This window comes from Gekko japonicus, unplaced genomic scaffold (assembly GCF_001447785.1).
Source record: "Gekko japonicus isolate JY-2015 unplaced genomic scaffold, Gekko_japonicus_V1.1 scaffold992, whole genome shotgun sequence".
NCBI lineage: Eukaryota > Metazoa > Chordata > Lepidosauria > Squamata > Gekkonidae > Gekko > Gekko japonicus.
The window spans coordinates 632,606-643,803 of NW_015173704.1; the positions used below are offsets into that span (position 1 = coordinate 632,606).

General features: G+C 50.6%; 1 protein-coding gene across 1 annotated transcript in view; it reads right to left on the bottom strand.

Annotated features, from left to right (window-relative positions):
• The window catches only part of SELENBP1 (selenium binding protein 1), a 35,513-nt gene that overhangs the window by 17,900 nt on the left and 6,415 nt on the right, over positions 1-11,198 (bottom strand). The window contains exons 2-3 of the mRNA XM_015423272.1: positions 3,419-3,493; positions 719-831 (exon numbers count right to left, since the gene is read on the bottom strand). Of these exons, the coding sequence (XP_015278758.1) occupies positions 719-831; positions 3,419-3,493 (188 nt within the window). The remainder of the gene's footprint in view (positions 1-718; positions 832-3,418; positions 3,494-11,198) is intronic.

The window sequence follows — 11,198 nt, forward strand, 5'->3', positions numbered from 1 at the left end:
CTCATCTCCGTTTCAAAGCCGAAGAGCCAGCACTGTCCGAAGACGTTTCCGTGGTCATGTGGCCGGCATGACTAAACACCGAGGCGCACGGAACGCTGTTACCTTCCCACCAAAGTGGTACCTATTTATCTACTTGCCATTTCTTGCTTTCGAACTGCTAGGTTGGCAGGAGCTGGAACTAGAGACGGGAGCTCACTCCGTCTTGCGGCACACCCGGGTCTCGAACTGCTGAACTACCGACCTTCCACAGCCTGCAGTTCAGCGTCTTAACCACTTGAGCCACCGCAGCTCCCCGTGGGGTGTCTACTAAGCATAAAAACTTAATAAATATATTATTTTTTAAAATGTGGGAGCTGGAGGCTAAAAAAACTGTGAGCTAGCTCACAGCAACTCAGCTGAGAGGGAGCACTGCTCTGGCGCCATCCTTCCTGAGCTAAGACAAAAACGTGTGAGCCGGAGGCTAAAAAACTGTGAGCATAGAGGCTGAGACCTTCCCCTGATGTTGCCCACTGACACTGAGGTTCGAAGGATGACTGCCCCTGAATGTGGAGGTTTCCTTTAATCTCCATGGCTAGTAGCCACTGATAAACCTCTCCTTCATGAATGGAATGGAATGGTTGTTTCTGAATTCAGGACGTGTTCATTTCGACCCTCTCTTAATCCAGCCCTGGAACGGCAAAGTAAAAGATTCCCAAACGAAAAGATCTCTGGTCCGAACCTTGCAATAAGTCGGAGATTCTGGGTCTACGTCCACCGTAGCCAGGTAGTCGGGGGCTTGGGTGCCGGTGCCCGTTAAGATGCAGGGAACGTAGATGAGTCTCTCTCTGGGACCTTGGAAAGCAAAGACAACATTTAGCTATCAAGCAACGGGTCTCTTGGAAAAGCCACTAGAGCTTCCTCGACTCAAGGCCCTTTCTCTCCTATGAGCAGGTTTGTGCTTTCAAACAAAGATGAGTTTCGTCTTTCAAACAAAGATGAGTTTCGTCTAACTAAGAGTCCAGTAGCAACTTAAAGACTAACAACATTTGTGCAGGGCGCCGTGAGCTTTCACGTCTTTACTGCTACTTATCTGAACAAAGTTCGAGTCCAGCGGGCACCTTTAAGACCGACAAAATTTTATGGCTGATCTAAGCTTGCGTGTGCACGGATACTTCAGATAAGTACGTGTGCACACGAAAGGTTATACCTTGCATAAAACTTTGTTGGTCTTCAAGGTGCCACTGGAATCCAACTTTGTTCCACTGCTTCAGACCGACATGGTGACCCCACCTGAATGCTATTTATTTACATTTTTATCCCGCCCTCCCCGGAGGCTCAGGGCAGCTAACAAGGCGTATCGCCGAATAAAACAATAACACAGTACAACATATTAAAAAATACATCACCATTAAAACACTTTTGGTGCTCCTCTCAACCAATTCCCAAAATTACAATTTCTAAAAGCAAGATGGCCGTCCCCTAAACATCCTGTTCTCACCCACGATGCAGCGATTATGGGGCGTTGATGGTACATGCCCACAACCTGATGTCCATATATGGGGCGTTGATGGTACACTGGTGCGTTGGTGGTACACTGGTGGCGGCGGCTCCTATTCGAAAGCCTGGCGGAAGAGCTCCGTCTTGCAGGCTCTGCGGAACTGTGCTAGGTCCCGCAGAGCCCTGATCTCCTCTGGGAGCTCATTCCACCAGATAGGAGCCGCCACCGAGAATGCCCTATTCCTGGTCATGGTAAGTCTAATGGACCGGGGGCCTGGAACATCCAGTAGATGTTGATTCCCCGACCGTAGTGCCCTTGGGGGAACATGTGGGGCGAGGCGGTCCCTTAGGTAGGTATGTGAAGACGTGAGCCGTGACTCACGAAAGCTCCTCCCCTGCCACGAATTTTGTTAGTCTTCACGGTGCTCCTGGACTCTTGCTCTTTTCTCCTGCTACAGACAGACTAACAGGGCTCCCCATCTCGATCTATTAGAAGAAGTGAGCCGTGACTCACGAAAGCTCCTCCCCTGCCACGAATTTTGTTCGTCTTCACGGTGCTCCTGGACTCTTGCTCTTTTCTCCTGCTACAGACAGACTAACAGGGCTCCCCATCTCGATCTATTAGAAGAAGTGAGCCGTGACTCACGAAAGCTCCTCCCCTGCCACGAATTTTGTTAGTCTTCACGGTGCTCCTGGACTCTTGCTCTTTTCTCCTGCTACAGACAGACTAACAGGGCTCCCCATCTCGATCTATTAGAAGAAGTGAGCCGTGACTCACGAAAGCTCCTCCCCTGCCACGAATTTTGTTAGTCTTCACGGTGCTCCTGGACTCTTGCTCTTTTCTCCTGCTACAGACAGACTAACAGGGCTCCCCATCTCGATCTATTAGAAGAAGTGAGCCGTGACTCGCGAAAGCTCCTCCCCTGCCATGAATTTTGTTCGTCTTGAAGGTGCCGCTGGACTCTTGCTCTTTTCTACAGATACAGACAGACTAACACGGCTACCCGTCTCGATCTATCTGAAGAAGTGAGCCGTGAGTCTTTGAGGTGCTCCTGGACTCTGGCTCTCTTCTCCTGCTACAGACAGACTAACACGGCCACCCATCTGGAACTATCTGAAGAAGTGAGCCATGACTCAGGAAAGTTCCTCCCCTGCCACAAATTCTGTTGGTCTTTAAGGTACTCCTGAACTCTTGCTCTTTTCAACTGCTACAGAAGGAGGAGGAGGAGGAGGAGGAGATTCGGTTTATATGCTACTGGCATGATGACGTCACTTCCTATGTGACACCAGGAATGCGGCCTGGGCCTTCCTCTTAGGGTTCCCAAATGTGCCCGGGGGGCGGGGAATACCCCGCTTTGACGGCCCGATTTTCGACGGCCCGAAAATCGGGCCCGGGGGAAACCCCACCCCTGCGTGTGCGTCACCTGGAAGTGACGTCACACGCTGGGGGCGGGGCCACGCCATTTGAGGCCGGGGCCACGCCTAAGACGCTGGCCGGGAGCCCCCCACTCCCGGCAAAAATTTATTTGGCAACCCTACTTCCTCTTCCTCCTGTTAAGTCTCAAGAAAGTACCCTTTGGCTGAGCCTCAAGCGAACTTGGTGGCTATTATGTACAGGACTTGAGGCAGCTCTTTTCAGAAGTGATTTGTCCATTCCGCTCAGAACACAACAACACAGACAGAACGACCCAATATATACAATTTGAACCAAGGAAAACCACACCCCCTAGAACAATAATATCCAGTCAATAACGAGTGCTTGGAACCAATAGGAATTTATCCCATTGAATGTCAACTACTGTCCTGATTGGTCTGTCTCCCGACACTGACCAATCCTGTTGCAGATTTCAGGATACCAGGACTGAATGGAGCTTGTGGCTGAAGTGCAGGCATTCTGGACTTACAAGTAACACAATACACAACAGTAGTCATAAGGGTTTACCTTTCATGGCATCCAGAGGCGTCGCGTACCCAGGTCCAGTTCCGCCGGTTCCGCATTCACAGCCCCCTGTGTCATCTAGAGGGGGGAGGAGAGAAAAAGGGAGACTCATATTATTTCCAAAAGACCAGAAGAACATCAGAAGACCCCTGCTGGATCAGACTAATAGTCCATTTAGTCCAGCCTCCTGTCTCGCACGGTGGCCAACCAGTTCCTCTGGAGGGCCAGCAACAGGGCAGAGAGGCCGAGGCCTTCCCCTGATAAGAACCTCAGAAGAGCCCTGCTGGGTCAGACCAGTGAGGGTCCATCTAGTCCAGTCTCCTGTCTCACACAGGGGCCAGCCAGTTCCTCTGGAGGGCCAACAGCAGGGCAGAGAGGCCGAGACCTTCCCCTGAGAAGAACCTCAGAAGAGCCCTGCTGGGTCAGACCAGTGAGGGTCCATCTAGTCCAGCCTCCCGTCTCACACAGTGGCCAGTCAGTTCCTCTGGAGGGCCAGCAACAGGGCAGAGAGGCCGAGGCCTTCCCCTGAGAAGGACATCAGAAGAGCCCTGCTGGGTCAGACCAGTGAGGGTCCATCTAGTCCAGCATCCTGTCTCACACAAGGGCCAGCCAGTTCCTCTGGAGGGCCAGCAACAGGGCAGAGAGGCCGAGGCCTTCCCCTGAGAAGGACATCAGAAGAGCCCTGCTGGATCAGATGAGTGAAGGTCCATCTAGTCCACCATCCTGTCTCACACAGTGGCCAAACAGTTCCTCTGGAGGGCCAGCAACAGGGCAGAGAGGCCGAGGCCTTCCCCTGAGAAGAACATCAGAAGAGCCCCACAGGATCAGAATGATCGTCCATCCAGTCCAGACTCCTGTCTCACACAGTGGCCAGTATATATACACTAGCAACTGAAAATCCCAACTGCCTTGCGGGGGGTGTGTGTGTGTGTGAGTTTGAGGTGTGGAATGGAGTGTAGTCCAATCAGCTTCCATATGCAAATAACCTTGGAACGCTGGGCGGGACTGCACAAAGCAGCCAGTCAACCCAGCCAGTGTCTTCTGAGTGGCAGTTTTTCCGGCCTAACACTAAGGAGGCCAAATTTAGAATGTTGCGAAATAGAATGTTCAGTACTCAATTATATATAGGGAGAGATACTTTCCAACAACCACCAGCCTACCAGTTTCATCTACCCCTCCCCTCCAACTGTTAAATTAAAGTAACCCGGGGATTAGAACGATATTACGGCACCTCGTGGATTTTTGGGTAACGATCGAACGGTATTTTTTATTTAATGGTTTTTATGTAATTATGTCTTTATATGTATTGATGAGATGGTATTTATGAAACCTTCTTGTTCAGCTCCCTGAGCTCGTTCGCAGGGAGGGTGGTATATAAGCCTAGTAAATAATACTCATAGGCACCCTTTATTTTGTGTAGTTTGGTGTAGTGGTTAGGAGTGAGGACTCTAATCCGGGAGAACCGGGCTAAATATCAGGAGAAACTTCCTAACTGTAAGAGTGGTTGAGCAGTGGAACAGTCTGCCTCGGGAGGTGGTGGATGCTCCTTCGCTGGATGTTTTCAAGCAGAGGCTGGACGACCATCTTTCGGGTATGTTGTAGGTATGTAGGGCTATCTTTCGGCTATGCTCCTGCAGAGTGCAGGGGGTTGGATTAGATGACCTGCAAGGTCCCTTCCAACTCTAACTTTCTATGATTCTATGATTCCCCCACTCCTCCACATGCAGCTGCTGGTGTGACCTTGGGTCAGTCCCAAGTTCTATCAGAGCTGTTCTCTCAAGGGCAGTCCTCGAAAGAGCTCTCTCGGCCCCACCTCCCTCACAGGGTGTCTGTTGTGGGGAGGGGGAGGGAAAGAGGATTGTAAACTGCTCTGAGATTCCTTCGGATAATGAATCCAGTCTCCTCCTCCTCCGCCTCCGCCTCCTCCTCCTCCACCTCCTCCTCCTCCTCCTCCTCTTCTTCTTCTTCTTCTTCTTCTTCTTCTCCTCATTCTTCTTCTTCTTGACCCTAAGGACCTGAAACCTGGAGAGTCTCAGAAAGGCACCTGGATACAGCCAGGAAAGCCCAGGAAAGGTAGGGCGTGCTGGCATTACCAACTGGCTGAGTGCGATCTCTCCCAGCTCAGGGTTCTCGGAAACAACGTGACCTCACAAAGTTTGAGTCCAACGGCACCTTTAAGACCAGCAAAGTCTTATCCACGGTATCAGCTTTCGTGTGCATGGCACACTTCCTCAGATACAGAGACTTCACCTCATTCTCAATCACAAGAGACTTTTCAACACTGGAACGTCCCGTCATATCCTAGAGGCGTCTGCCCAGCCCAAGGAAGTTGCTACTTAATTAATCAATGCCCGGTTCATCTCTCCCCTTTTTTGCTCAATCGAGAAGGGTGCTCGAGCCATTAATTTATGCTCCATCCTGTTCCGGGAACTCTCTTGACTCACCGAAACTTTTGTGTCGATGCAGATCCGGCTCACTTCAACTTAATTAAAGTATGTTAATCACGCCGCCTCACCCAGCCTTTTTTGTGCCCAGGCAGATTTGGCTCACAAGAGCCCAATCGAGGAATTTTTACCGCTTTTCCCAGCCAAAGTTTGATAGCCGTTAACTTGAAATCAGCCAGTGAGATTCAAATGTTTTCATCCTGGACCAATCTCGTTCCTCCACTTGCAGCTGCTGGATGACCTTGGGCGAGCCATAGTTCTGTCAGAGCTGTTCTCTCAAGGGCAGTTCTGGAAAGAGCTCTCTCAGCCCTGCCTACCTCACAGGGTGTCTGTTGTGGGGAGGGGAAGGGAAAAGAGTTTGTAAGCCGCTCTGAGACTCCGAGGGAAGGGCGGGGTATAAATCCAATCTCCTCCTCCTCCTCTTCTTCTTCTGCTTCTTCTTCTTCCTAGGAAAGTGGGTTCCCATGTCCATCTATCATAGAATCATAGAATGTGAGAGTTGGAAGGGACCTTGCAGGTCATCTAGTCCAACCCCCTGCACTCTGCAGGAGGCATAGCTGAAAGATAGCCCTACAACATACCCGAAAGATGGTCGTCCAGCCTCCACTTGAAAACGTCCCGCAAAGGAGCATCCACCCCTTCCCGAGGCAGACTGTCCCACTGCTCAACCACTCTTACAGTCAGGAAGCTTCTCCTGATATTTAGCCGGTAACGACTCCCTTGTAATCAATGCTCCCTCTAAGCTGTGGAGTGCTGTGAGCAAAAATTCTACTTTGCGAGCTACTGGCCTTACAGTTGTGAGCAAGCGACTGGGCTACTGCATAAATTAGTTTGCTCTGGAGCCATCCTTCCTGAGCTAAGGCAAAAATCTGTGAGCCAGAGGCTAAAAAACTGTGAGCTAGCTCACACTAACTCAGCTTAGAGGGAACATTGCTTGTAATTCCCACCCATTCGATCTAGACTTGCAATCCGGAGCAAGAGAGAACAGATCCGCTCCATCTTCTACATGACAGCCCTTCAGATACTTGAAGACTGCAATCCTGTCCCCTCTAAGCCTTCTCTTTCCCAGGCTAAACAGACCCAACTCTTTCAGCCTTTCCTTGTAAGACTTGGATTCCAACCCTCTCGCCATCCTGGTTGCCCTCTTCTGGACACGCTCTCGCCCATAAAAAGACCATCCCAGGGCAGCGAGAAGCGTGCCAGCTTTCCCTCTGCCCGAACACCCCTGCAACTGTGTGGCAGGCTTTTTCTCCTTGAATAGCCGTCTCCTCAGACCTCTCCGGACCCCAAGCCCAGCGTCTCAGGTCGTGGCCCCCTTCCCCAAACACTTCCCAATTTCCACCCTCCTACCTTTATTAGTGTGCCCTCTTGCTGGGATGTGTGTGTGTGTGGAGGAGGAGGAGGAGAAGAAGAGGAGGAGGAGGAGGAGGAGGAAGCAGAGGAAGAAGAAGTGGAAGAAGAAGAGGAGGAGGAGGAGGAAACTGGGTTTATACCCCGCCCTCCACTACCCAAAGGAGTCTCAGAGTGGCTTACAATCCCTTTCCCTTTCCTTCCCTTCCCCACGACAGACACCCAGTGAGGTAGGTGGGGCTGACAGAGCTCTCTCGAGAACTGCCCTTGAGAGAACAGCTCTGGAAGAACTTATGACTGGCCCAAGGTCACACCAGCAGCTGCATGTGAAGGCGTGGGGAATCTTCTGGGCATGGAGCAGGGGGTCACTGGTGGTTTGTGGGGAGGAGGTATTTGTGAATTGTGCAGGGGGGTTGGACTAGATGACCTCTGAGGTCCCTTCCAACCCTATGATTCTATTATTCAAAATGCTAGCCAGGCCCGACCCTGCTTAGCTACTGAGGTCTGACGAGATCGGGCCATCCTGCGCCATCCAGGTAAAGGAAAGAGAAGATCAGAGGTCACTTGCCACTGCCTGCCTCAGCATAGCGACCCCGAACGTCCTAGCTGGTCTCCCACTGAAGTACTAACCTGGGCTGACCCTGCTTAGCTTCCGAGATCTGCTCAGATCAGGCTAGCCTGGGCAATCCAGGTCAAGGCAGGAGACAAGCAGAGGTGGGTTTGCCACTGCCTGCCTCTGCGTAGCAACCCTGGACTTCTTTTAATGGGTCTCCCATCCAAGTTCTAATCTGGGCTGCCCCTGCTTAGGTGCTGAGATCTGGGCTGTCCAGGTCAACCCGGGAACGACGCATCAATTGTTGTTGTTCAGTCGCACAGTCGAGTCCGACTCTTCACGACCCCATGGACCAGCTCCCGCCAGGCCCTCCTGTCTTCCGCCGTCCTCTGAAGTTCACTCAATTTCATGTTCGTTGCATCGATGACACTGTCTAACCATCTCATCCTTTGCCGTCCCCGTCTTCTTTGACCTTCAGTCTTTCCCAGCATCAGGGTCTTCTCCAGGGAGTGCTCCCTTCTCATTGGGTGGCCAAAGTATTTGAGCTTCAGTTTCATTATCTGGCCTTCCAGGGAACAGTCAGGGTTGATTTCTTTGAGGATTGACTGATTTGATCTTCTTGCAGTCCAAGGGACTCTCAAGAGTCTTCTCCAGCACCATAGTTCAAAAGAATCTATTCTTCGGCGCTCGGCCTTCCTTATAGTCCAACTCTCGCAACCATACATGACTACTGGGAATACCATTGCTTGGACCATGCGTATTTTTGTTGGCAGGGTGATGTCTCTACTTTTTATCATGCTGTTGAGGTTCGCCATCGCTTTCCTCAGCATAGTCAGTGAAGCAGAAGTAGATGTTTTTCTGGTACTCTCTTGCTTTCTCCATAATCCAGCGATTAATTCCATGCAAAACAGGTGCCGGAGTGGCAACACCCATCTCTGTGTTTGTTACGCGGAATGCCGTCTGCATGCCCCAGCAGACCTTGGCGGTGATCTGGTGGCCTTCTCTAACCTCTGGCGAGTGGGGAAAACAATATCTCCATTAGCATCTCAAGAGATAAGCGTGAGCAATTTCTCCCAGCCTTCCTTTCATCCGTCTGGCGTTTCCTCCACAGATTGCTGGCTTATGACGATAGGGAACCGGTCCGAACAGATCCTTCAGCCTCTTTTTAGATCACCGGGAACTGTGTGTTGAAAGATACTAAGGATTCGATATGGGGAGAAGATGCGCCTGTGTGACCCAGCTTCCTTAAGGAGGCGTCGTTAAGCTATTGATTATGGGGAACCTTGCTTATTTAATCTATATGCAGAGTACATCATGCGAAATGCTGGCCGGGATGAATCACAAGCGGGAATTAAGATTGCTGGGGAAAAGATCACCAACCTCAGATATGCAGACGATACCACTCTAATGGCAGAAAGTGAAGAGGACCTAAAGAGCCCCTTGCTCAGGGTAAAAGAGGAGAGCGCAAAAGTGGGCTTGAAGCTCAACATTAAAAAAACTAAGATCATGGCATCCGGCCCCATCACTCCTTGGCAAATAGAAGGGGAAGTCGTGGAAGTAGTGACAGACTTCACGTTCCTGGGATCCCAGATCACCGCAGACTGTGACAGCAGCCATGAAATTAAAAGACGCCTGGCCCTTGGGAGGAAAGCGATGGCGAACCTAAACAGCATGATAAAAAGTAGAGACGTCACCCTGCCAACAAAAGTCCGCATGGTCAAAGCAATGGTATTCCCAGTAGTCATGTATGGCTGCGGGAGTTGGACTATAAGGAAGGCCGAGCGCCGAAGAATAGATTCTTTTGAACTATGGTGCTGGAGAAGACTCTTGAGAGTCCCTTGGACTGCAAGGAGATCAAATCAGTCAATCCTAAATGAAACTGAAGCTCAAATACTTTGGCCACCCAATGAGAAGGGAGCACAGGAGAAGACCCTGATGCTGGGAAAGATTGAAGGTCAAAGAAGACAGGGACTGCAAAGGATGAGATGGTCAGACAGTGTCATAGATGCAACGAACATGAAGTTGAGCCAACTTCAGAGGACGGCGGAAGACCGGAAGGCCTGGCGTGATCTGGTCCATGGGGTCGCGGAGAGCCGGACTCGACTGTGCAACTGAACAACAACAACAACAAACAGGGAACGACGTCCCAGGCCGAGTGGGCACATCCCGTAATTTAGGGCAGTACCCTCCAGTCCTGAGAGAGGCTATTGTAAGTCCGTAAGACCTGCTGGATCAGACCAGTGGCCCATCTAGTCCAGCATCTTGTCTCACGCAGTTCCTCTAGAGGGCCAACAACAGGGCCATGCCATCACATCCTCTGGCAGTGGGCTACCACAGGGCTCAGTACTGGGTCTGATGCTTTTCAACTTGTTCATTAATGGTTTGGAGTTGGGAGTAAGCAGTGAAGGGGCTAAATTTGCGGATGACACCAAGTTGTTCAGGATGGTGAGAACCAGGGAGGATTGTGAGGCACTCCAAAGGGATCTGTCAAAGATGGGTGAGTGGGCGTCAACATGGCAGATGGGGTTCAATTGTCAAAGATGGGTGAGTGTGCGTCAACATGGCAGATGGGGTTCAATCTGGCCAAGTGTAAAGTGATGCGCATTGGAGCCAAAAATCCTAATTATAAATACACGTTGATGGGGTCCGAACTGGCAGAGACTGATCAAGAGAGAGATCTTGGAGTCGTAGTTGATAACTCACTGAAAATGTCGAGACAGTGTGTGCGACTGCAATAAAAAAGGCCAATGCTATGCTGGGGATTATTAGGAAGGGTATTGAGAACAGATCAGCCAATATCATAATGCCCCTATATAAATCAATGGTGCAACCTCATTTGGAATACTGTGTGCAGTTCTGGTCACCACACCTTAAAAAGGATATTATAGCTTTGGGAAAAGTGCAGAAAAGGACAACTCGAATGACAAAAGGGTTGGAACACTTTCCCTATGAGGAAAGGTTAAAGCGCTTAGGGCTCTTTAGCTTGGAGAAAAGACGACTGAGGGGTGACATGATTGAGGTTTATAAGATTATGCATGGGAAAGAGCAGGTTGAGAAAGAAGTCCTTTTCTCCCTTCCTCACAAGACAAGAACTCGTGGGCACTCCATGAAATTGCTGAGCAGTCGGGTTAGAATGGATAAAAGGAAGTACTTCTTCACCCAAAGAGTGATTAACACATGGAATTCACTGCCACAGGAAGTGGTGGCGGCTACAAGCATGGACGGCTTCAAAAGGGAATTAGATAAACATATGGAGCAGAGGTCCATCAGTGGCTATTAGCCACAAGGTATAGATAGGGGCTCTGGGGCAAGTGATGCTCTGTCTTCTTGGTGCTTGGGGGGGGTCAACAGTGGGAGGGCTTCAAATGTCCTGGCCCCACTGCTGGACCTCCTGATGGCACTGGTATTTCTGGCCACTGTGTGACACAGAGTGTTG